The sequence below is a fragment of the Budorcas taxicolor genome, chromosome 4, assembly GCF_023091745.1.
Source record: "Budorcas taxicolor isolate Tak-1 chromosome 4, Takin1.1, whole genome shotgun sequence".
NCBI lineage: Eukaryota > Metazoa > Chordata > Mammalia > Artiodactyla > Bovidae > Budorcas > Budorcas taxicolor.
The window spans coordinates 22,399,591-22,427,428 of record NC_068913.1 but is presented as its reverse complement, the minus strand read 5'-3'; the positions used below and the strand labels follow the sequence as shown (position 1 = coordinate 22,427,428).

At 36.5% G+C, this 27,838-nt stretch overlaps 1 protein-coding gene across 1 annotated transcript in view; it reads left to right on the top strand.

Annotated features, from left to right (window-relative positions):
• The window catches only part of VWDE (von Willebrand factor D and EGF domains), a 99,788-nt gene that overhangs the window by 35,430 nt on the left and 36,520 nt on the right, over positions 1-27,838 (top strand). The window contains 12 exon segments of the mRNA XM_052639080.1: positions 3,177-3,427; positions 4,333-4,369; positions 4,372-4,551; positions 12,076-12,232; positions 14,793-14,801; positions 19,295-19,370; positions 19,422-19,539; positions 23,848-23,943; positions 24,048-24,143; positions 25,007-25,102; positions 27,667-27,743; positions 27,745-27,780. Of these exon segments, the coding sequence (XP_052495040.1) occupies positions 3,177-3,427; positions 4,333-4,369; positions 4,372-4,551; positions 12,076-12,232; positions 14,793-14,801; positions 19,295-19,370; positions 19,422-19,539; positions 23,848-23,943; positions 24,048-24,143; positions 25,007-25,102; positions 27,667-27,743; positions 27,745-27,780 (1,229 nt within the window).

Below are 27,838 nucleotides of genomic sequence, written 5' to 3'. Positions count from 1 at the left end.
ACCACGGTCCAAAAGCATCAATTCTTCAGCACTCAGCTTTCTTTATAGGACACTCTCACATCCATTCATGACTACTGGAAAAAACATGGCCTTGACTAGACAGATCTTTGTTGACAAAGTAATGTCTCTGCTTTTGAATATGCTGTCCAGGTTGGTCATAACTTTCCATCCAAGGAGTAAGCATCTTTTAATTTCATGGCTGCAATCACCATCTGCAGTGATTTTGGAGCCCCCAAAAATAAAGTCAGCCACTGTTTCCACTGTTTCCCCATCTATTTTCCATGAAGTGATGGGACCGGATGCCATGATCTTCATTTTCTGAATATTGAGCTTTAAGCCAACTTTTTCACTCTCCTCTTTCACTTTTATCAAGAGGCTCTTTAGTTCTTCTTCACTTTCTGCCATAAGAGTGGTGTCATCTGCATATCTGAGGTTATTGATATTTCTCCTGGCAATCTTGATTCCAGCTTGCGCCTCATCCAGCCCAGTGTTTCTCATGATGTATTCTGCGTATAAGTTAAATAAGCAGGATGACAATATATAGGCTTGACGTACTCCTTTTCCTATTTGAAACCAGTCTGTTGTTCCATGTCCAGTTCTAACTGTTGCTTCCTGACCTGCATACAGATTTCTCAAGAGGCAGGTCAGGTGGTCTGGTATTCCCATCTCTTGAAGAATTTTCTACAGTTTATTGTGATACACACAGTCAAAGCTTTGGAAATGTCAATAAATCAGAAAGAGATGTTTTTCTGGAACTCTCTTGCTTTTTTGATGATCCACCCAGATTTTGGCAATTTGATCTCTGGTTCCTCTGCCTTTTCTAAAACCAGCTTGAACATCAGGGAGTTCGTGGTTCACGTATTGCTGAAGCCTGGCTAGGAGAATTTTGAGCATCACTTTACTAGTGTGTGAGATGAGTGCAATTGTGAAGTAGTTTGAGCATTCTTTGGCATTGCCTTTCTTTGAGATTGGAATGAAAACTGACCTTTTCCAGTCCTGTGGCCACTGTTGAGTTTTCCAAATTTGCTGACATATTGAGTGCAGCACTTTCACAGCATCATCTTCCAGGATTTGAAACAGCTCAACTGGAATTCCATCACCTCCAATAGCTTTGTTTGTAGTGATGCTTCCTAAGGCCAACTTGACTTCACATTCCAGGGTGTCTGGCTCTAGGTGAGTGATCACATCATCGTTATTATCTGAGTCATGAACATCTTTTTTGTACAGTTTTCCTGTGTATTCTTGCCACCTCCTCTTAATATCTTCTGCTTCTGTTAGGTCCATACCATTTCTGTCCTTTATCGAGCCCATCTTTGCATGAAATGTTCCCTTAGTATCTCTAATTTTCTTGAAGAAATTCTCTAGTCTTTCCCAATCTGTTGTTTTCCTCTATTTCTTTGCATTCATTGCTGAGGAAGGCTTTCTTATCTCTCCTTGCTATTCTTTGGAACTCCATTCAGATGCTCATATCTTTCCTTTTCTCCTTTGCTTTTCACTTCTCTTCTTTTCACAGCTACTCGTAAGGCCTCCTCAGACAACCATTTTGCTTTGTTGCATTTCTTTTCCAAGTGGATGGTCTTGATCCCTGTCTCCTGTACAATGTCACAAACCTCTGTCCATAGTTCATCAGGTACTCGATCAGATCTAGGCCCTTAAATCTATTTCTCACTTCCACTGTATAGTCATAAGGGATTTGATTTAGGTCAGACCTGAATGAACTAGTGGTTTTCCCTACTTTCTTCAGTTTCAGTCTGAATTTGGCAATAAGGAGTTCATGATCTGAGCCACAGTCAGCTCCCGGTCTTGTTTTTGCTAACTCTATGAAGCTTCTCCATCTTTGGCTGCAAAGAATATAATCAATCTGATTTTGGTGTTGACCATATGGTGATGCCCATGTGTAGAGTCTTCCCTTGTGTTGTTGGAAGAGGGTGTTTGCTATGACCAGTGCGTTCTCTTGGCAAAACTCTATTAGTCTTTGCCCTGCTTCATTCTGTACTCCAAGGCCAAATTTGCCTGTTACTCCAGGTTTCTTGACTTCCTACTTTTGCATTCCAGTCCCCTATAATGAAAAGGACATCTTTTTGGGGTGTTAGTTCTAAAAGGTCTTGTAGGTCTTCATAGAACCATGCAACTTCAGCTTTTTCGGTGTTACTGGTCGGGGCATAGACTTGGATTACTGTGATACTGAATGGTTTCCCTTGGAAACAGATAGAGATCATTCTGTCGTTTTTGAGATTGCATCCTAATATTGCATTTTGGACTCTTTTGTGGACTATGATGGCTACTCCATTTCTTCTAAGGGATTCCTGCCCACAGTAGTAGATATAATGGCCATCTGACTTAAATTCACCCATTCCAGTCCATCTTAGTTCCCTGATTTTTAGAATGTTGACGTTCACTCTTGCCATCTCCTGTTTGTCCACTTCCAATTTGCCTTGATTCATGGGCCTAACATTCCCAGTTCCTATGCAATATTGCTCTTTACCGCATCGGATCTTGCTTCTATCACCAGTCACATCCACAACTGAGTGTTGTTTTTGGTTTGGCTTCATCCCTTCATTCTTTCTGCAGTTATTTCTCCACTGATCTCCAGTAACATATTGGGCACCTACCGACCTGGGGAGTTCATCTTTCAGTGTCCTATCTTTTTGCCTTTTCATACTGTTCATGGGGTTCTCAAGGCAGGAATACTGAAGTGGTTTGCCATTCCCTTCTCCAGTGGACCACATACTGTCAGACCTCTCCACCATGACCTGTCCATCTTGGGTGGCCCCACACGGCATGGCCTAGTTTCATTGAGTTAGACAAGTCTGTGATCCGTGTGATCAGACTGGCTAGTTATCTGTGATTGTGGTTTCAGTCTGTCTGCCACCACATCCAAGGTAAGAGAAACCCAAGTAAGATGGGAGGTGCTGATAGAGAGCATCAAAGGACAGACAGACTGAAACCACAATCACAGACACTCTCATACCAAAGCTTGAATTCTGGTACCTGTCAATTTTACATTTTCTAAGAATGGAATCAAATTTATTTGAAATATTTTACAAAATTTGTGAAAGTAGGTAATAGCAATTTTAAGAGTTCAGAACTCATCAAAATGGATCAGTGGTAGCTCTCTGCATCACAGTTTCTCTTTTCTATGCAGGTTCAAAAGTTAAATGTTTTCTCTGTTACAGAAAATCAACCCCCAGTGATTCAAATTGGGCAATATAAATTACAGACATTTTCTGGGGAGAACATTGTGTACCATTTCACAGCTTTTGATCCAGAAGGCTCTGACATTCATTTTATCTTGGACTCCGGCCCCAGAGGAGCAAATATATCCTCTGCAGGACTTCTTATGTGGAAAACAAATTTACAAACCCCCCAGAAATTTACCCTGCACATTAATGATGACTGCAGTGCTGAAACTAGAGTCATGATTGAGGTAGTATTTATAATTGCATAAGTTAATAAACAGTCTTAATAGCTACATTAAATTTAAAATAGAAATTGTTCAACACTTCATGGAAAATTTAACTGCCAAAATTTTAAATATTTTTTGGCAAATCTGAAACCTTAGAGAAAGTCTCAATTTTATGTATCTAAATTACTAATTCTTAGAGCATTTTCTTCCACACTTAACCGTAACAATAAAAATGCATTCTTGTCCACCTTTGTGAAAGATCTGTGGTAAACCTAAGATTGTTAATTATGTCCTTTTCTTTCAAGTCAAGTAATATTAGATGTTGGATTAGATATCAGGATTATAAATTTAATCACTCAGCTGTATATCCAAAACTAACACAATATTGTAAATCAACTATATTTCAATTAAAAGGGTTATAAATATTAGATTTGAAATAGCTAGTTGCAAATTGTATTTTCTTTTACTTATTTTGTTTTGTATATTCACATGAAACTTGGGATACACTCACACGGAAGTAATGGTATGGAGGACAGTTATGTACTATGTCATGTTAACTAAATAATTTAAGTGACTATTTCCTCTCTAGATCTTGGCATAAGTCAGGTGACTAACTGCTTTCCACTTTTAAGATTTTTATTTTTCCAGTTGTTTGGCTTACATTATAGAAATTGATCATCTTGTGACATTTTAAAAATGTATCCCCAGCATTTATATTTTGGCTATGTTCTTGAGTGTGGGCATAGTTGTTTTATTAAATTATCTTTAAAAATACTATTTTACATTAAATGTATACATATAATTTTGCAAAATGTGTGATATGGTCCTATTAGCACATACAAATACATGCCTGTCATGATTTCTCAGATATAAACTGAAGATATTTTACAGCAAAATAAAGCCTTTACTTTTTGTTTATTTTGCAGGTGACTGTGATGTCTTGTGATTGCTTACATGGGGGATCATGATGTCTGACACTAAATTTCCTCCAGGAAGTGGAACATACCTATGTGTCTGCCTGCCTGGTTTTCATGGAGATCTTTGTGAAAAGAATGTCACTGAATGCCAATTGAACCCCTGTGGTCTTGTTAGATGCATTAGAGGTTTACACAGTTATTCTTGTAATTGTTCACCTGAGCTCAAAGGTAAATTTTGGTTCCTCATGAATGAAATTCAGATGTGAATAAATTAGAAATGAAAGATCTTTGGCTTTCAATGTAACCTACACATTACTCAAGCAAATGTATGATCTTAAAAGATTTTAATGGACCCTTTAAAATTCTAGTAGAATTCATCACAAATACATTTGCTATCTGTAGCCCTTTTTAAGTGTACATTGCTTACGTATACTCTTAAATTTTTGTTCACTTTTATAGTTTGGCAATATTCTATGTCTATATTGTATTTTGCAGGTTCCTAAACCGTCTAGTTAAGGCTATGGTTTTTCCTGTGGTCATGTATGGATATGAGAGTTGGACTATGAAGGCGGCTGAGTGCCAAAGAATTGATGCTTTTGAACTGTGGTGTTGGAGAAGGCTCTTGAGAGTCCCTTGGACTGCAAGGAGATCCAACCAGTCCATTCTGAAGGAGATCAACCCTGGGATTTCTTTGGAAGGAATGATGCTAAAGCTGAAACTCCAGTACTTTGGCCACCTCATGAGAAGAGTTGACTCATTGGAAAAGACTCTGATGCTGGGAGGGATTGGGGGCAGGAGGAGAAGGGGACGACAGAGGACAAGATGTCTGGATGGCCATCACGGACTCGGACGTGAGTCTGAGTGAACTCCGGGCGTTGGTGATGGACAGGGAGGCCTGGCATGCTGCAATTCATGGGGTCGCAAAGAGTCGGACACAACTGAGTGACTGAACTGAACTGAACTGAAATATTTCTATCTATATTTGGTAGGTAGAAATATATTTAAATGTATTACTATTGAAATATGGTATAGAATAATAGAGAAATTTCCCATAAGAAATATAAAAATTATCATTTAAGAATTTTATTGATAATTCATTTACTTAAAAAAACATCATGATGTAAAAGTTGAAATCAAATTGAAATGTTAGAATACCTGTTAACTCATTAATATCCTAAAATGTCTGATTCCAGAAACTCCAGATAAATATGACTAACAACTTTAATTTCCCAAGGCTTAAAAAAACTCATACCAATATTTTTTAATGAAAATAGATATAAATATTAAAATATATATATATATATATAAGTAAAGGTCCAGTTATTGAGCTGATGTTTTCCTTGAAGTCATCTATTTTTAACATTTTACTAGAACTTAGCAGGACGTTTAGGTGTCTTTTAATTTTCTTCAGCATTTTAAAATAAGAGTTTTATTTTGGGGGTTATTTTGCCATGCCACACACTACTTTTGAAAGAATTCACATGTTGATTTCTTCATGAATTTTACTGTAATAGGGGTTACCATCATTAATGACTATGAACATATTCATTCAAATAAGTTGTTAAACATTTCAAAAAGCAACACTTCCACACAAAAATTGTATTGAAGAAAGACTGACTTTCCTAGAACACTGTAAAATTTCAATGGATTTTTATAGCCAATGCTAGCTATAACTGGACTGAATAGGTTGTCCTTAAGCTAAGCAGGTAACCATTCTAATAACTTCTTTAAAAGATCGTTGAGTATTTTTTTAACAAAGTACAAATTACTGCTATAATATGGTAACTTTTGCCTTGAAATATTAATGGCCTTCTTAAGTCTTATTTATAGGGTAAAGCTTATATACTTGAAGGATCTTGCATTATTTTAAATAAAATCTAAATAATAACCTTATATTTAAATGCATAGTAGATTTTTAAATCAGTACTCTTCTTTCCTTGTTTATATGACAGGTTTGGGGAGTTACCAGGACATACATAAACAGTAAAAGAAATCAATCTTTGATTTGACATATAGTGTTTTTCAATTTAACACGCTGAATTCTCAATGTATATTTTATTTAGGCAAAAGTTGCCAGGAAGATGCTGATGAGTGTGAATCCAGGCCTTGCTTTCCAGGAGCAGAGTGCCTCAATACTTTGGTTCCTATCATTGCCATTCACATCCAAAAGGATTTTTTGGTGACGGAAAAACATGTCATGGTAAAAGTCCCCATCTTCTAGCATGATTTTTTTTTTTTTGCTGCATTTAATTAATTCAAATCACTCAGTTCCATTCTTTCTTGTACTCATGCTTTCATTCAGTACCATGCACTAAGCTAGATGCATAGGATACAGAAATATATATCTTCTGACCTAATAGGTTAGAGTGTAGTAGCAGGAAATGTAATTACATAGTTCAGTATGATCTGTGTCTTTCAACAAAAGTGTCTAGAGAGAATAGTAGGAACACTACAGGGAATCATGCCTACCTTGAGGGATAATGAAAAGTTTTTAAAGGAAGTATCACTGTAGCTGAATCTGATGTTTCTGATCAAGAGAGAGAGACACAGTCTAGGCAGAGGAAACAGCACGAGCAAAGGAACAGAGGCGTGGAATATTACAGCACACCGTGGGCACTGTGACTAGTTATGTAATATTACAGCACCCCGTGGGCACTGTGACTAGTTATGGAATATTACAGCACCCCGTGGGCACTGTGACTAGTTCAGTGTGCTTGGAATAGAGAGGGTAAGGGGGGCTGCTACAAAAATCAGGGGTATGAGGTGGACAGATCACTGACAAACGATGAGAGACATGAAAAGGTTTACATCTGAGAAACTCTACCTAAAAGCACTGTGGAGGACAGATCAGTTACAGGTAAGGAACTGTGCAAGTGTGCACAGTAGAAGAGTGGGTAGAAGAGTTAACAATATTACAAACATAGGGCTTCCCAGGTGGCACTGGTGGTAAAGAACCCGCCTGCCACTGCAGGAGATGTAGGAGACCTGGGTTTGATCCCTGGGTCCGGAAGATCCCCGGGAGGAGGAAATGGCAACCCACTCCAGTATTCTTGCCTGGAGAATCCCATGGACAGAGGAGCCTGGCAGGCTGCAGTCCATAGGGTCACAGAGTCAGACATGACTGAAGCGACTTAGCACGCATGCAGGAAGGGCGTGAAGATATTCTGACCTAAGATTAGGATGCAAGAGACACTAAAGAAGAAATCTGATTCTATTTCTTCAGACTCACAGACATGGAAAACAAACTTGTGGTTACCAAAGGGAAGAGGGAGGTGGGGAGGGACAAATTAGGGGTGTGGGATTAACAGAAACAAACTACTATACTTAAAATAGACAAGCAACAAAGTATACTGTATGGCCCAAGGAATTACACCCATTGTCTTATAATAACTTATAATGGAGTATAATTTGCAAAAATACTGAATCACTATGCTACACACCTGAAACTGACACAATATTGTAAATTAACTATTGTTGTTTTTGTTCAGTTGCTCAGTCATGTCTGACTCTTTGCAACCCCATGAACCGCAAAACGCTAGGCCTCCCTATCCATCACCAACTCCCGGAGTCCACCCAAATCCATGTCCATTGAGTTGGTGATGCCATCCAACCATCTTATCCTCTCTCATCCCCTTCAACTCCTGCCCTCAATCTTTCCCAGCATCAGGGTCTTTTCAAATGAGTCAGCTCTTCACATCAGGTAGCCAAAGTATTGGACTATTGGAGTTTCAGCCTCCACATCAGTCCTTCCAATGAACAGGGACTGATCTCCTTTAGGATGGACTGGTTGGATCTCCTTGCAGCCCAAGGGACTCTCAAGAGTCTTCTCCACACCACAGTACAAAAACATCAATTTTTCAGCACTCAGCTTTCTTTATAGTCCAACTTTCACATCCATACATGACCACTGGAAAAGTCATAGCCTTGACTAGACAGACATTTGTTGACAAAGTAATGTCTCTGCTTTTTAATATGCTGTCTGGGTTGGTCTTACCTTTCCTTCCCAGGACTAAGCATCTTTTAATTTCATGGCTGCAGTCACCATCTGCAGTGATTTTGGAGCCCAGAAAAATAGTCAGCCACTGTTTCCCCATCTATTTCCCACGAAGTGATGGGACCAGATGCCATGATCTTAGTTTTCTGAATGCTGAGCTTTAAGGCAATTTTTTTCACTCTCCTCTTTCACTTTCTTCAAGAGGTTCTTTAGTTCTTCTTCACTTTCTGCCATAAGGGTGGTGTCATTTGCATATCTGAGGTTATTGATATTTCTCCCAGCAATCTTGATTCCAGCTTGTGCTTCCTCCAGCCCAGCGTTTCTCATGATGTACTTTGCAAATAAGTTAAATAAGCAGGGTGACAATATACAGCCTTGATGTGCTCCTTTACCTATTTGGAACCAATCTGTTGTTCCATGTCCAGTTCTAACTGTTGTTTGCTGACCTGTATACAGGTTTCTCAAGAGGCAGGTCAGGTGGTCTGGTATTTCCGTCTCTTTCAGAATTTTCCATAGTTTATTGTGATCCGCACAGTCAAAGGCTTTGGCATAGTCAATAAAGCAGAAATAGATGTTTTTCTGGAACTCTCTTGCTTTTTCCATGATCCAGTGGATGCTGGCAATTTGATCTCTGGTTCCTCTGCCTTTTCTAAAACCAGCTTAAACATCAGGAAGTTCATGGTTCATGTATTGCTGAAGCCTGGCTTGGAGTATTTTGAGCATTACTTTACTAGAGTGTGAGATGAGTGCAACTGTGCGGTAGCTTGAGCATTCTTTGGCATTGCCTTTCTTTGGGATTGGAATGAAAACTGACCTTTTCCAGTCCTGTGGCCACTGCTGAGTTTTCCAAATTTGCTGGCATACTGAGTGCAGCACTTTCACAGCATCATCTTTCAGGATCTGAAATAGCTCAACTGAAATTCCATCACCTCCACTAGCTTTGTTCATAGTGATGCTTCCTAAGGCCCACTTGACTTCACATTCCAGGATGTCTGGGTCTAGGTGAGTGATCACATCATCGTGATTATCTGGGTCATGAAGATCTATTTTGTACAGTTCTTCTGTGTATTCTTGCCACCTCTTCTTTTTTAAAAAAATTTTACTTTATTTTACAATACTGTATTGGTTTTGCCATACATCAACATGAATCTGTCACAGGTGTACACGTGTTCCCAATCCTGAGCCCCCCTCCCACCTCCCTACCCATACCATCTCTCTGGTTCATCCCAGTGCACCAGCCCCCAGCATCCTGTATCCTGCATCGAACCTTGACTAGTGATTCGTTTCTTATATGATATTATACATGTTTCAATGCCATTCTCCTAAATCATCCCACCCTCTCCCTCTCCCACAGAGTCCAAAAGACTTCTATACATCTGTGTCTCTTTTGCTGTCTCGCATACAGGGTTATCATTACCATCTTTCTAAATTCCATATATATGCGTTAGTATGCTATATTAGTGTTTTTCTTTCCGGCTTACTTCACTCTGTATAATCGGCTCCAGTTTCATCCACCTCATTAGAACTGATTCAAATGTATTCTTTTTAATGGCTGAGTAATATTCCATTGTGTATATGTACCACCTCTATGACCCAGCTCCCAGAATACTGGAAATAAAAGCAAAAATAAACAAATGGGATCTAATTAAAATTAAAAGCTTCTGTACAACAAAGGAAACTATAAGCAAGGTGAAAAGACAGCCTTCGGAATGGGAGAAAATAATAGCAAATGAAGCAACTGACAAACAACCAATCCCAAAAATATACAAGCAACTCCTGCAGCTCAATTCTAGAAAAATAAACGACCCAATCAAAAAATGGGCCAAAGAACTAAATAGACATTTCTCCAGAGAAGACATACAGATGGCTAACAAACAGATGAAAAGATGCTCAACATCATTCATTATCAGAGAAATGCAAATCAAAACCACAATGAGGTAACATTTCACACCAGTCAGAATGGCTGAGATCCAAAAGTCTACAAGCAATAAATGCTGGAGAGGGTGTGGAGAAAAGGGAACCCTCTTACACTGTTGGTGGGAATGCAAACTAGTATAGCCACTATGGAGAACAGTGTGGAGATTCCTTAAGAAACTGGAAATAGAACTGCCTTATGACACAGCAATCCCACTGCTGGTCATACACACTGAGGAAACCAGAATTGAAAGAGACATGTGTACCCCAATGTTCACTGCAGCACTGTTTATAATAGCCAGGACATGGAAGCAACCTAGATGTCCATTAGCAGATGAATGGATAAGAAAGCTGTGGTACATATACACAATGGAGTATTACTCAGCCACCTTTTCTTAATATCTTCTGCTTCTGTTAGGTCCATACTATTTCTGTCCTTTATTGAGCCTATCTTTGCATGAAATATTCCCTTGATATCTCTAATTTTCTTGAAGAGATCTCTAGTCTTTCCCATTCTATTGTTTTCCTCTATTTCTTTGCATAGATTGCTGGGAAGGCTTTCTTATCTCTGCTTGCTATTCTTTGGAACTCTGCATTCAAATGGGTATATCTTTGTTTTCTCCTTTGCTTTTTGCTTCTCTTCTTTGTACAGCTATTTGTAAGGCCTCCTTAGATAGCCATTGTGCTTTTTTGCATTTCTTTTTCTTGGGGATGCTCTTGATTCCTGTCTCCTGTACAATGTCAGGAACCTCGGTCTATAGTTCATCAGGCATTTTGTCTATCAGATCTATTCCCTTTAATCTATTTCTCACTTCTACTGTATAAACATAAGGGATTTGATTTAGGTCATACCTGAATGGTCTAGTGGTTTTCTCCAGTTTCTTTAATTACAGTCTGAATTTGGCAATATGGAGTTCATGATCTGAGCCACAGTCAGCTCCTGGTCTTGTTTTTGTTGACTGTATAGAGCTTCTCCATCTTTGGCTGCAAAGAAGATAATCAATCTGATTTTGGTGTTGACCATCTGGTGATGTCCATGTGTAGAGTCTTCTCTTGTGTTGCTGGGAGAGGGTGTTTGCTATGACCAGTGCGTGCTCTTGGCAGAACTCTATAAGCCTTTGCCCTGCTTCATTCTGTACTCCAAGATGCTTGTTAATACAAACTTGACCTTTCATTGTTGCTTGTTGTTTACTTAGTTTGTTGCAGACACAAAAATCAATAACTATAAAAGTAAATAAAGTTCTTATTCTTGAAGTTCTTAACTAATGTAGGAAAGAGACACATACGTGTGAAGAACAACGTTCTAGGAAAGAATATAGGTGGTTGACATTGAATGAGTGGGTGAGCATGACCACAGGAACATGTTAGGTCTGCTGAACAGAATACCACAGACTGGGTGACTGAAACAGCAGAAATTTGTTTTCTTACAGTTTTGGAAACTGGAAGCTTGAGATGAAGTTGCCAGCAGGGTTGGCTTCTGGCTTCTCTCCTTGGTTTGCAGATGGCTGCCTTCTCACTGTAACCTTACAGGTGCACTCTTCATGTGACTCCTTCTCAAATAAGGACATCAGTCCAAAAGGATTCATGCCCTATGACCTCATTCAACTTTATTTCTTAAAAATATCTCCAAATACAGCCACATTCAGGATTAGGGCTTCCATGAATGAATTTTGGGGAACACTGTTCAGTCCCTTAGAGAAGCATCTGCTGAAGAGGTGATGTTTTAAGCTAGTTCTCTGATCTAATTTGCAAGGAGTTCAATGCACATTTTTATATGTTGTTATTCACAGTGCTTTGCTTTTAAAAGTTTAACTATGATCTGTTTTTCATGTATACATTTATAGTTGAAACACACTTTTTAAATGAATTTACTGCACATACTGTGGTTCTCACAAGGTCTGACAACAGTGTAACTAAGGAAGAGGATGGTATATATGCCAATTAGAGACAGAGGAATGTTAAGCCAAAAAATGGAAATGCCTTTATTAAGTAATTATTTTAGTTAAACTCTAATGACATGTATTATCTCTCATTTGTTTTCAGAATATTCCCATATTAACCTCTCAGGAATTTTTATTTTCAAAAAGTTCTTCTAAGATTATATATGCAGATGACACCACCCTTATGGCAGAAAGTGAAGAGGAACTAAAGAGACTTTTTTTGGGGGGGGGGAATATTTGAAAGATAATTTATTTGATATTGTATAATTCATTTGATAATATATGAATGTCTGTGCTGTGCTTAGTTGCTCAGTCGTGTTTGACTCTTTGCCACCCCATGGACTGTAGCCCGCCAGGCTCCTCTGTTCATGGGATTCTCCAGGAAAGAATATTGGAGTGGTTGCCCATGCCCTCCTCCAGGGGCTCCTCTCAACCCAGGAATCGAACTGGGGTCTTCTGCACTGCAGGCGGATTCTTTACCAGCTGAGCTTCTAGGGAAGCCCATATGAATGTCTGCTGCTGCTGCTGCTAAGTCGCTTCGGTCGTGTTCGACTCTGTGCGACCCCACAGACAGCAGCCCACCAGGCTCCCCCGTCCCTGGGATTCTCCAGGCAAGAACACTGGAGTGGGTTGCCATTTCCTTCTCCAAAAGAGACTCTTGATGAAAGTGAAAGAGGAGAGTGAAAAAGTTGGCTTAAAGCTCAACATTCAGAAAACTAAGATCATGGCATCCGGTCCTGTCACTTCATGGGAAATAGATGGGGAAACAGTGGAAACAGTGTCAGACTTTATTTTGGGGGGGCTACAAAATCACTGCAGATGGTGACTGCAGCCATGAAATTAAAAGACGCTTACTCCTTTGAAGGAAAGTTATGACCAACCTCGATAGCGTATTGAAAAGCAGAGACATTACTTTGCCAACAAAGGTCCGTCTAGTCAAGGCTATGGTTTTTCCAGTGGTCATGTATGGATGTGAGAGTTGGACTGTGAAGAAAGCTGAACGCCGAAGAATTCATGCTTTTGAACTGTGGTGTTGGAGAAGACTCTTGAGAGTCCCTTGGACTGCAAGGAGATCCAACCAGTCCATTCTGAAGGAGATCAGCTCTGGGTGTTCTTTGGAAGGAATGATGCTAAAGCTGAAACTCCAATACTCTGGCCACCTCATGCAAAGAGGTGACTCATTAGAAAAGACTCTGATGCTGAGATTGGGGGCAGGAGGAGAAGGGGACGACAGAGGATGAGATGGCTGGATGGCATCACTGATTCGATGGACATGAGTTTGAGTGAACTCCAGGAGATGGTGATGGACAGGGAGGACTGGCATGCTGAGATTCATGGGGTTGCAAAATGTCAGACACGACTGAGAGACTGAACTAAACTGAACTGAAGATTATATAATGCATTTTACAGATTATCCTTTTTCTTGCCAATCTTTTGAATTATCTTGTTTACATTCTAGATAAGTGAGTCATATTGTATTAGAAATAAATTATACAATTATTTAAGGTGATTTTAGAGAAACTTCGGGTTGGAAGTGATCATTCCAAACTTATATTCTATAAATTTCTGGTCATTCATCATCTACTCAAACCCTACTCAAATGTGAAACTGTTTCATAAGACCTTTTCTTCTTCACAGTGCTTTCTTTATAACTCTTCTTTTATTCAGTAACACTCTATTATTCTTGCATGTTTCTAATTACCTTTCTTTATGCCTTTGCATACTATGATGTCAGCTGTTTATCTTCCAAGATATTATCGCATTTGTTCATTTTGCAAGGTATTGTTGATTATTGCAATATAGGAAATCTATCCTAATTTTAAAGTTATTCATGCACCCAGTTGCCTTATTTAACACTCTATTTACACTCTTCTATGGTTTATTCTTGTCTTGATTTTGTCGGTAAAACATAATATTTTTTGCAAATTGTGAGTTTGTCTCTATTTACTTTTTTATAGTAACTAAGATTTAGTCTAAATTTATGATATACCAACACTAAGCAAATATTTTAATACATTATTTCATCTGATTCTCATAATAGTTATATATAGTAATTCATTTCCATTTTACAAATGAGTAAACAGAGGCATTGATGGGTTAAGCAATATGTTTACAGAGTTCTTATATTTACAGAGGCAAAACTTGAACTTGAGCAATCTAACAGCCTTCTTCCAGCTCTCAAATTTATGTTCTGATTGTAGTGGCTGGGACCTCCCGTGCAAAGTGTGCAGGAATGTTTCTTAATGGTTTAGTGGGAATTCTTCCATGTTTTGCCCCTGAGTATGATATCACCACAGGTTTCTGTTAGAATTTTCCTTTTATTGGTTGCTTTCTCAAAATTCTCTGGTTTTAAGTCAGGAGTGGGTTTTACATTTTATCAAATGCTTTTTCATCATCACTATGTGCTATAACTTCTGTTCCTTGGATTAACTTCTTCAGAATGTTTTAATAATTTTCTTTTCTATTTATTTAGTTTCGGCTGTGCTGGGTCTCTGTTGCTGTGAGGGCTTTTCTCTGGTTGTAGAGAGCAGAGGCTACTCTCTAGTCATGGTGGCCAGGCTTCTCACTGCAGTGTCTTCTTTTGATGCAGAGCAGTCTCGAGGGCTATCAGGCTTCAGTAGTTGTGGTGTGTGGACTCAGTAGTTGTGGTTTGTGGGCTTTAGAGCATAGGTTCAATATTTGTGGTGTACAGGCTTAGCTGCTCCATGGCACGTGGGATCTTCCCGGAACAGGGATTGAACCCATGTCTCCTGCATTGGCAGGCTGATTCTTTATCACTGAGCCACCAAGGAAGCCCTTTCAGACTATTTTTTTTTAACAAAAAATGGATGTATCAAATTACTTTTAAACATTATACTAATTTTTTCACTTATACCTTAATAGTTATGTTAGTTGAGATACACGTGTATTTGATCCTGTGATAATATATAACTACACAGCTGCACTTGATTTATCTTAAATAATAGTATTTCATTTTAAATTTCTGTGTATTTAAAAAAATAATGCTAACTATAAGATTATGCCACTCTGATAAAATGCTGATGTTTCATCTCTTTGTGCACATTGCAACAGTTTTGCAAAACAGTCTTTCCTTGAAATTTGGTAAAAAAAATTTTTCCATTAGATCAGCTGTCCTGACATCATTTTAGGAGGTTATTTTGGATTGTTTTTCTATTTCTTCCAATGTAATTTTTCTGTCATCTACTCTATCTCTTCTTCAATTAATTTAATCATTTATATTTTGTAAAAATTCATTGAGATTTCAAATTCTTAGTTTAAAATTATATGTATTATTATATAATTTAAAATTATTTTCATGTATCTTTCCTGTTTTCTTACCTACAGAGTTGTTTAGTTTTATCTTTCCATTGTTTGTTTCTGATAAAACTTGCCAAAAATCATCAAATTATGTTTTTTCAAATAATCATTGAAATTTGCTTTTCTCTTATCTGTTTATAACTTTTCTTTTACTTTTTGTTGTTTTTTAAGAGTTTATTTTGGCCCCTGATCCTTTACATAATATGTACCTGAAATTATCTTTTCTATCTCTATGGCCTACCTTATCTATATTGTCTTTTTATGCAGAAATATTAAAATTTTATACAAATACTTCTATACTGCTTTATATTCTGTGTTATCTTGTGTATCTAAATATAAGTTCTCAGAGGGCAGGAATCATGTGTTGACTTTTTAGTGCTGCAAGACTCCTAGAATAGCATTTTTACATATAATAGACTTTAAAAATTTTTTTTAATTGAAGTATAATTGCTTTACAGAATTTTGTGGTTTTCTGTCTTATATCAACAAGAATCAGCCACAGGTACACCACGTCCCCTTCCTCCAAGACCTCCCTCCCATCTCCCTCCCCATCCCACCCTTCAGTCTATCGCAGAGCCCCTGTTTGAGTTCCCTGAGTCATACAGCAAATTCCCACTGGCTATCTATTTTGCATATGGCATTGTAAATTTCTATGTTACTCTCTCCATATACCTCCCCTTCTCCCTCCTCTCCTCCCGTGTCCATAGGTCTATTCTCTATGTCTGTTTATCCACTGCTGCCTTGAAAATAAATTCATCAGTGCCATCTCTTCAGATTCCATATATATGTCAGTATATGACATTTATATTTCTTTCTCTGACTTACTTCACTCTGTGTAATAGGCACTAGTTTCGTCCACCTCATTAGAAAAGATTCAAATGCATTCCTTTTTATCACTAAGTAGTATTCCATTGAATATGTGTAACACGGCTTCTTTGTCCATTCATCTGCTGATGGACATCTAGGTTGCTTCCTTGTTCTAGCTATTGTAAACAGTGCTGCAGTGAACATGGGGTACATATGTCTTTTTCAGTTTTGATTTCCTCAGGGTATATGCCTAGGCATGGGATTGCTGAGTCATATGGTGGTTTTATTCCTAGCTTTTTAAGGAGTCCTGATACTGTCTTCCATAGTAACTGTATCAGTTTACATTTCCACTAGCAGTACAAGAGTGTTCCCTTTTCTCTACACCCTCTCCAGCATTTATTGTTTGTAGACTTTTTGTTGATGGCCATTCTGACTGGTGTGAGGTGCTATCTCATTGTAGTTTTGATTTGCATTTCTCTAATAATGAGTGATGTACATGTAATAGACTTCAAATGAAGGAATGAAATACCTAATGTTAAATACTACAGAAAGTGTTAGTCACTCAGTCATGTCCAACTCTTTGCATCCCCAGGGACTGTAGCAGGCAAGGCTCCTCTGTCTGTGGAATTCTCCAGGCAAAAATACTGGAGGGGGTAGCCATTCTGTTCTCCAGGCGATCTGCCCCACCCAGGGATCAAACCCAGGTCTCCTGCACTGCAGGCAGATTCTTTACTGTCTGAGCCACCAGAGAAGCCCTCTGTAGGTAGAGCAGAACATTAATAAATATTATGCTGTGGCTAACATTTCTTTTTCTTTTCTGGTTGTTTAGCCATAAATTTGTAGCAACTGTCAAAAGAACATTTACTACTTGGTGCGCGCTCAATCCACAGTTCTGCAACTATGAAAATGTTCTTGGCTGCAACCAACAACATCTCATTGCTGCTGCTGCTGCTGCTGCTAAGTTGCTTCAGTCGTGTCCGACTCTGTGCGACCCCATAGACGGCAGCCCACCAGGCTCCCTCGTCCCTGGGATTCTCCAGGCAAGAACACTGGAGTGGGTTGCCATTTCCTTCTCCAATGCATGAAAGTGAAAAGTGAAGTGAAGTTGCTCAGTCGTGTCCAACCCTCAGGGACCCCATGGACTGCAGCCTTCTAGGCTCCTCCGTCCATGGGATTTTCCAGGCAAGAGTACTGGAGTGGGGTGCCATTGCCTTCTCTGACAACATCTCACACTTCTCGTTAAAATCAGTTACAACTCAAATCAATCATTCAGAGAAGGCTATTTCCCATCAGATATCAGATTTTGAACATGTGGCTCATACCCCTAGTGCAAACCATGGTCTGGAGGAGTTGGCAGCTCCTACGAACAACCATAGTTCTTTAAGCATTAACCTGAACAGTTCTCATGGTAAAGTAAAGGATGTTACCCAGAGTCTCATCCAAACAGGCAGGTCTGCCCAAGGGTACATACAGTATAAAAGGATAGGTTTACATAATCACTTACTAGAGCCATCACTGTTTTGTCAGAAAAGCCTGGATTGACCAAAAGATCAAGTAGTGCTGAACCCCTCTGCTTTCTTGGTGTTTCCTGTGTGCCAGCCACAGATGGTCACTTCCAGTGTGGATGCTGCCCCTCTGGATATCACGGAGATGGTATCAATTGCAGAGGTAGTGTGACAACTCTTCAAATGGCACAAAGAAAACTATCTAGCTCACTTTTAAGTGCGTAGGAAGATACACTTTTCTATGTATTAAATTTTGTTTACTCCATTTAGTTCACTAACTTCTATTCATTTTATTTATTATTTGGGTATATTCTCTTCACATTTCAAAAAAATTAACACGTGTTTCTCAAATTTTTAATAATGTTGATATTAAAAAACATTATAACTATATAACACATTACAAATATAAGAATTAAGGACCTACTTGTCCTAGGGCCTTTGGAAATATTTTGTTTCAATTATGTAATATAATCCACAAGGACTCAATGTACTAAGTATTGTTTTTCCCGTTATACAGAAAAGAAAGCACAACCTTACAGGGCCAGCTGACATTCCTGGCAGCAAGCAGCTAGATATGAAATAATAGTATGAATAACACTGTGGTCTGGGTTCTTTTCAGCTCACAAATCCTGCATTATTTGTATAAATTAAGTTTCTCTATAATTCCTCCAGCTCTTAAGAATGAAACAAGTTAGGCATCACTTTAATTTTGAAAGGATTGTTTACTTCTTTTCACAATCATCAGCATTGTTTTCTTTGATACAAATAAAATTTCTGGCTTAGAATTTACTTTTTAGTGTTCATATTGTCTTTTTTTATGTTTTGATTTGTTTGAGACCAGCTAAACAACAGAGCTGTTACAGTGTTCCTTTGTTCTGAGTTACCTTGAGGAACTTCATTTATTTCTTTTTTCTGTAGGAATAATGATAACAACCTTAAATTCTTACATGTTTATAACATAAGACTCCTTTTTATTAGCAAGTAAAACAACCTCAATCATTTCAGTTACTTCAAAAAGTGTTAAATGCCTAATAGAGTATATTGGGTTGTCAGAGAAGCTTAAGAAATAAGAACATATAATAAGCTTATGATGTGTTCCTGGCATTTTGCTCTTTGACATTCTGATTCTCTCTGCCATTCACCAGCATTTAGCTAATTAGTATCTGAAACTAAACTGCTCTCTGAAAGACTGTAATCCCTTTTATGGTTAGCAACCACGTCCAACAGTGATTTTCTATGCAACTAATTTACTCATATGGTATATTTTTCTTACCCTATTAATCATTTACCTCAGTCATCCTGGTAGTAAAACAAACATAAGGGGAAAAATAATTTTGCAAATGTATGCAGTCATTATTGTTTAATAGCAATTTCAAATTTTCCAATTTCAGAGAATTTTACTTTTATTATATAATTAAATCTATAGGCAATGTGTATACACTGTATCTACAATTCAGCCTTTTGCCTTGATTTTTTTTTCATCTTTGGGGTAGAAACAGAGAGTGTGTTGCCCCAAACATATGCAGATATAAACCTGGTTACACTGGTTCTGACTGCCAAACTGATTAAGTATAGCTTTTATTAGTTTGCATAATAAATTTAATTGATAATATTTCTAAGCCATGAGCTTTATTTTGTACAGCTGTATGTCATCCTGACTGCAAAAACCATGGAAAATGTATTAAGCCTAACATCTGTGAATGTCCCCCAGGACATGATGGAACAACCTGTGATGAAGGTGATAATTCAAATTAAAAATCAAATAATAAAACCAAAATAATGCAATCTTTTAAAAATGTTTTAAAGGTAATTCAGTTTTACTGTGTACATATTAATATATATGTATGAATGCTGGTGAAGGAGTCTAAGTTTTGTTAATGCTTATTAAAAATAATTTATTGAAGATTAAAAACACTTAAATTTGCCAAATCAGAGAGCCAAAGAGCAATAGCTCATACATCTTTGGTAAAAGTATCTGCAGAAATATTTTTTTGATATTTAGTTATATGGAACCATATCCCTATAAATATTTTAGCTTCAAACAAAGGATATCTGCCTATAGAATAATTTCTCAAACATGGGTCCAAGGAACTGCTATTATCAAATAATTAGAAGGTATCAGGTAGTAAAAAGAAACCTAAAAAATCATTTTTTAAAACATGTTTATAGCCATATAATTTCATTGCCTTGACTGAAATCTTAAATGGAGAGTTTAGGAAATAGCATTCCTAAAATGGATAATACTTTAAAGAAAAAAATTTGTTATTTTTTAAGTAATATTTTTAAAGAATACATGTTAGTGGATTGTACATATATAATTATTAATAAACTGAGAGCCATGTTGTGTTTTCACGGCAAGGCAAGGCACAAATTAACAAATTACAGTAAACATAGAATGAACCAACGAATGTCCTAGTGGTGTGGATATGACAAATTTATAGTCTTCAGGCCTCAGACCTCTTTACTTTCAAGTTTGAGCTAGACAGTTGCTGTCAAGCGTGAATGAGACTACAGTAGGCCATCTACAAGTACAGTCAGCACTTGGCTTTAAGTAATGGTATTATTGTTATAAGACACGTTATAGAAAGTGCAGGAAAAAATATGATCTTTATTTTTCATTAGGTCACAACACTTGTGAGCCCAAATAGAAGGAAGGGAAGATGGTATACATATTGAAAGCCACTGAATAAATTAGGCAGAATATGGTTAAAATAAGTATAAGGAGCATATACTGTGTATTCTATAGGATTTCAAAAGAGGGAGATAAACACTGAGCTGAAAACAAGATGAAAGGTTAACTGTTAATAAGCAAGACTTAAAATGTGAGGCTGTGTGTGTGTGCTTAGTCGCTCAGTTGTGTCCAACTCTTGCAACATCATAGACTATAGCCTGCCAGGCTCCATGGGATTCTCCATGCAAGAGTATTGGAGTGGGTCGCCATTTCCTTCTCCAGCGGATCTTCCTGACCCAGGAATCACACCCAGATCTCCTGCATTGCAGGCAGACTCTTTACCGACTGAGCTATCAGGGAAGCCCAAAATGTGAGGCTGGAGATGATTAAACATATCTTTCAATTTCCTTCATCCCTTATATGCCATCAGCTCTTTCTATATACAAAGTAAGGCCAGATTACTTGGCTCATTTTGGAGTCTGATGGAAGATCCATCTGAGACCTGGAGAATCTCACAAATATATACATGACTGGGTATTCTCCTAAACCTCCTTTTCTTAAAATGGGATTAGGGGTGGCACAATGAAGTCCATGTTTTATGCCATTTCTCTGTATTTAATTATATATATATTTTTGTATAGATGTAGTATTTATCTCTACACTCAAGTTTTATAGAGTATATGAGTACTGCCCATTATAAAAAGGTCTTTTATTCTTTTTATTTTTAAGTGTTAAATTCCTAACCACAGGTACTTCTTGTGGTATTTTTGTAATGAAAATACATTTTTTCCTAATTAATAGAAATAATCTTAAATTGAATAAGGATTGTTGTTCAGTCACTCAGTCGTGTCTGACTCTTTGTGACCCCATGGACTGTAACCCACCAGGCTCCTCTGTCCATGGGACTCTCCAGGCAAGAATACTGGAGTGGGTTGCCATTTCCTTCTCCAGTGTAAGGATTAGAAAACAGAAAACTTAAGATCATTTGTCCATTATAAAAAGTACTAATAAAAGAGAAGTGAGACTTGGGGTGCCTAGAGTGACACCTCAGTAGCAGTGAGCACCCAGGACCCAGAACTTGGTTTCTAAATACCATTCTCCAATAAAAGGAACCAGAGGGAAAAAAAAGAGGAAAGGGGGCTTTTAAAATACAAATGCTGAAAATGTTCTCTTGTCCAAATTCTAAATCAAAACTTTCTTAAAATTGTTTGTCAAGGAGAAATATAAACCTTAAAGGTGTTCTCTACAAATAATAAGACTTTAGTAATTTGAGTGAATAAACTTAATTTATTCCAATTATTACTCACAAACTAGTAATTTTTATATTGCATCTGACTCATGGGAAAAGTTTTTAAATAAGAGCTAAAAGTCTGTCTCTGTCTGAATGTGTGCATCTGTTATAGATATGGTAATTTTATGCCTCTGAATGTCAATGCCAAAATTAATTTTTTAAAAAACCTCTAACTGGCTAAAACAACCAAGATAAAATAAAATTCTGAAAAATATAACCTAATCCCCCAAATTTTCAAGCTCACACGATCTGGGATTAATCTTTAATAAATAAACACTTGATTTAATTAAAATAATCAGGTCTTTAAATTTATAAACATTAAATATAAAACTGTTATTTTACTTAAAATTAAATAAGCTCATACTAGCTCTGTTACAAAATTTGTCAGCAAGATGAATAGCTTGGGATGGTGACTGACTTTGTCTAATTGCTCATGAAATTTTCAGGAGTGATCTAAACATAATTGTTGGGAACAAGTGATTTACGTAGACCTTAACGGAAGAGGACTTTAGACTCTTGCTGAGTAAGGTGAGTTAAATGATGAGAATTCATCGAATGGCTAGATCATTTGCAAATAAGATAAAATACTGAACATTAATTGCTAAACTGCTAAGTTGCTTCAGTCGTGTCCGACTCTGTGTGGCCCTATAGACGGCAGCCCACCAGGCTCCCCCATCCCTGGGATTCTCCAGGCAAGAACACTGGAGTGGGTTGCCACTTCCTTCTCCAATGCATGAAAGTGAAAAGTGAAAGGGAAGTCGCTAAGTCGTGTCCGACTCTTCACAACCCCATGAATTGCAGCCTACCAGGCTCCTCCACCCATGGGATTTTCCAGGCAAGAGTACTGGAGTGGGGTGCCTTTGCCTTCTCCAATTGCTAAACAAAGTTTATTTATCTATTTTTGTCTTATTACAGAAAATCTGAAGATGTTTGGGTCTTATAGTAAACATGTTTTAAACTACATTGAAGAAAATATGTGCTGAGAAACTATATGTTCCTAGAAATTATGAAATATAATCCTAAATTTGCTAATAAAATATACTGGTAGAGCAAAAAAAAAAAAAAAAAAAAAAAGCCAGAGAAAGGAAACTCAATCATTAACTAGAAAAGGTTCAGTCTAAAATAATGGTTATTATTCATTTGCTAAGATCTTTCAGTTAATATTGTTTTTATACAAAAAGTGTTACATTATTTTCACCTATAAATCTATTTGAAATCAGCTGAATTTTTCTTAGTGTTTGGAACTTTTTGAAAGGGGAATCTGTCCACACATACCTTATTACCGAAACAGAATAACTGGACATTCACTTTTACAACAAAAACTGAAGTCCACTTAATCATCACTTGAAAAAAATTAAATTTAAAAATTTATAGGCAAGTTTGCCTTTGTATTACTATTTTTAAATAACTGCATTTAGTTATCACATTAGGAAGAAGTATCAAGCAAGAAAAATCCTATAAAAGATACAAACATCAATTTCTGAACACCATGGAACAGAACCATATACATAGAAGTTACTAGTACACTGTATTCAGGATTATCCAATACGTATTCTTGAAAAAGCCAAAGATTTATTGTTAAAAAGGTTTTTTCCCAGGCCCTGACAGGAATAAGTCACATATAAAGCTCTATGACCTCAGTAGGTACCCAAAAGTAAACTTTATAAAGTTTTTTTGAAACATATGACCAATTGTTGAGTTTTTCTAACTTCCACAAGAACAGGTCTTATTTTGAGCTTGGTTTTGACTTATTTTCTTGTTTCTCCCCCAGGTCATTTTACTCTTTACTTCAGAGTTTGGTGGAACATAAGATTAGATTCATAATATTTGCACTATCATACTGAAGGTTCCACTGGTTATGAACACTTCACCAATATATTTCCAAGAGAGCTAACCCACCAGCAACTTATGGCTATAAGCATTGTATTTTATGATTTAGAAATGGTGGTTTTAACAACTTGCAGTTGTGACCTTTTATTTTACTCATTTCTCTGCCTTATGTCCCCATAGATCACACACACATAATGCAACATATAATAATTGAATGTGTGATATTCACAGATTGCTGCCATGTGTTCTTTTAGCTATCTGCCAGCCTCCCTGTAAGAATGGTGGTCACTGCATGAGAAATAATGTGTGCACCTGTCCTGAAGGAGACACTGGTAGGAGATGCCAAAATAGTAAGACATTACTAAATATGTTTGCCAGCTACAGGTAAAGCAAACATATTAAATAGCAAAACTATTGATATTTAAGGACTAATACTTCATCCCTTTATTTCCAGGTATCTGTGTTCCCATGTGCATTAATGGAGAAAAGTGTGTGGGACCAAGCCTTTGCTCTTGTCCTTCTGGCTGGACAGGGAAACAGTGCAATACATGTAAGGGAAATGCCCTTAAAATGCTAAAGTCCACATGGGAACGTAAAGCAGGACTTCAGACAAAGGGCATGTTCATTGTTTTTTGTTTCCTTGCTTTTATTTTTTCTTGTTTAGTCCTCCTTTAGAATTTATTTATTTTTAGAATTTATCTCTTTTATATCAGTCTTCTTCCATTTCCCTGTGCAATGCAATCCTCCTTCCATTGGTTTATTACTGGACTTGCCTAAACTTCTAAATCAAAAAGGTCCTAATTTCCTTACAAAAGATGTATGAGCTTTCCTAGGAAATTTGCAATTAGCATCAGTTGCATCAGTGTTTCAGCTTTAAAACTGTTTTCCATAAATGTCTCTTGGAATGTCAACATCAAACAAACTCCTCTGCCTTATATTGAAATAAATCACTTAATTTAAAAATATATATATCTTTTAAAAATAGAGTAAAATTCCAGTTCCTCTGAACTCTTTCTTTCTAATTAGCAGAGGTACAGGGTATCCTATATTTTCCAGTCTACCCAATACAGTTGCTAGGATAAATGACATGTATTTAAGTCTTGTCTCAGTTATAAGTAGGAGTCAGGGGAAGTTTTTTTTAAAAAATTACTGATTTCTTGGCCCCGTCTCAGACCAGTTCAGAACCTCCTGAGAGGTTTTATTGCTTTCAATCTAGTTTTTGAGATGATGGCAGTTCTCATTCAAATGTTTCATTTTTTCCATAAAAGTCTAACAATGGGAAAAAGTTGAGGGGAAAAATTCTTTAATCATTGATTTTTAACTATTTCTCACTTTTCTTTAATGAAAATTGTTGTGGCTTATGATAGGATTTGACTAGTAAATTAAGTTTTAAACTTATATTTTCATTTGCAGCAATCTGCTTTCAGAAATGTAAAAATGGTGGTGACTGTATTGCTCCCAGCATATGCCACTGTCCTACCACATGGGCAGGAGCACAGTGTCAAATACGTAAGCCTACAGATCTCACTTTCTACTCTATGTTCCAAATTTGAATCTATTATAATTATTAAATAAAGTATAGCTTTAAGAGAAATATATATAGAAAAGTAAATCCCAGTATGCTGATCCATTAAAGTTTTAGAAATGGAGGGATGTCTTATCCATTTCTATACCTATTTAAAAAAGGAATGTATGGTATGTTATATTAATGTTCTGTGTAACTTAGAAAGATCCAAAGTACAGTCTGGGTGGTGTCAGTGAATTCCTCTTAGGTGGACTTAAGAATTTTTTTTTCATTTTAGAAGATCTTTCTTTCTTTTTCTTCCAGTTGTATTGCAATATAATTGACATTCTGCACTATATAAGGTGTACAACATAATGATTTTACTTACATACATCATGAATGATTACCACAATGTTTAGTCAATATTCATCTCATATATGTATAACATTAAAGAATTTTTTAAAAAAGTATCTTTCCCTTGTGATGAGAACTTTTACTCTCTTATAAGCTTTTGTATATAATGCACAGCAATGTTAATTATATTTATCATGTTGTACATTTCATCCCCAGGACTTATTTAACTAGAAGTTTGTGGCTTTTGACTGCTTTCCTCCAAGGGGGAATTAGATGAAGAAGGTTTTATTATATAGTTTAAATGTTTTTCTATATTATAGGGTAGATATATATCTATCATGGAAATAAGAGAAAATATGAAAAACTTTTAAAAAATACATCTCTCCAAATTCCTTCACCCAGAACTAGTTTCTGCCTTGATTTTCTCATCTTAGCTATTTCCACTTTTAGTCATAAATTTTTACATAGATGGGATCTCATGCTATAGAGAAAACTCAAATTTTATGCAATTTTGAAATTTATGTAAACTTGAAATAACATCTTAAAATATTAACAAACATTGACTTAATGGGAAAAACAGAAAATCTCCTCAAAGTACTTTCGAATGTTCAATAACTACATAATATCAAAACTGGTAAAGAAAATGTATTATAAACTGAAATTACACAGTTGTAAAATGACTGTACTTTTTTACTAAAAATATCTGCTCTGCTTTTCAGTATGCTTGAACCACACTCATTTCCATTTGTCAGAGATTCTGCATATAATTTTTATGACTCTTAGAGTTTATTTTATTGTTAACTCACTTCTCAATCTAGTATAATATTTTCAAAGAATTCATTAAGTGGTAGTACTTATGTAAGAAATATGTGCTCAAAAATCAGTAATTCACATTGAAAGTTAGATGTGATAAAATGCTATAAAAAGGAACACTCAACCTCGATTTGGCCTACTCATTCTGGAGAGGGCTTGTGTGGACTATGAGAGAGAATGATGAGATGCTAAAAGCACATTAATGTGAAAATATGCTCCAGTGATTGTGAACTCAGGTACTCTGAGCACAGTCTGAAGATGTGTTTTTGCACCTTGTAGCTTTTGTGTGAGTTTTTAAAAGTCTCCTTCCTCAAAAATGCTTTACTTCTTTCTGTCTGGAAACTGTCTAAATATTGATGATGTTATTTATACAAGTTGTTTTACTGCCATCTTCTGGAAAAATTGTTGTAATAAATATTAAATCTATGATATCTGTGATATGAACAGTGTTTAGTTATTTAGCTGTGGAACCTCGTCCTTTACATAACCTGCTCAACTGTACACAATAGCTCTGATAAAAACATGCCTTTCAATGTTGCAGTTATACTAAAGGGAGTATTATTCTTATATATGCAGGCTTCAAATATGAGCTATTTAAACATACCTCTCCCGTGAAAAATAACTGTATTGTACATAATTTTACATTATGCCTATATTTAGTCAGTATCACTTAAAAGTGTTTTGGAGTCCTTAGAAACATAATTTTAAATGATATATTAAATTCCATAATATAAATACTATAATTCACTTGACCTTTCCTCTCATGTTGAACATTTCTGTTATTTACAAACTGCTACTATTATAAGAATTTTTCTCTATAGGTGGGTAGGTAGGTAAATGATAGAGGAAAGAAAAAGACAAAATATAAATAGATATTGAAATAGATATACGTATTTTAAAACTGCACAGGAAGAGACTTTTAAAGAAGAAATTTCTAGCACAGATAATATGAAAATCTTTAGGAAGCTTCCAATAGAGTTGTTTCACATTAAACTTCCATTAGTAGTACATAAAATTGTCTGTTTTTCCATATGTTGGTCAGTACTGAGTTGCCCCTTTTAAATTTTCGCTAAAAAAGTTTTATTAAAAAGCAAATTATGAATGCTGATTTGAATCTCCTCTCTAAAGAAAACAAAAAGATATGTTTTAAATACTTTAAAATACAGCCAATGAAAATGTTTGCTTTAATAATATTGATATCTTTGTGAAATAGTGAAACTGTTGTGTTGCGTTTGGGGGTGTTTGGTCTTTTGATGTCTGCATATGTGGGTGTTTGCATACTGGTTGCAGAAATATAGTACTGCAGTTGGTCATTCATTGATTCTTTGGAATCAATGGCTTTTGGAATTGTCTGAAGCATTTGTGTTAAAAGACAGTAACTGTAAAAACTTGTGTATTACAGCAATTTGCAATCAAAAGTGTCTTTATGGAAGCAGATGTGTACTCCCCAACATATGTTCTTGCCTCACTGGAGAACAAAGAATACTCTGGAGTCAAAAGTGAAAAGAATATACAGGTATTTTACATTTTAAACAAAGAATGTATGAGATATTGACACCTGCAATCAACTGGGA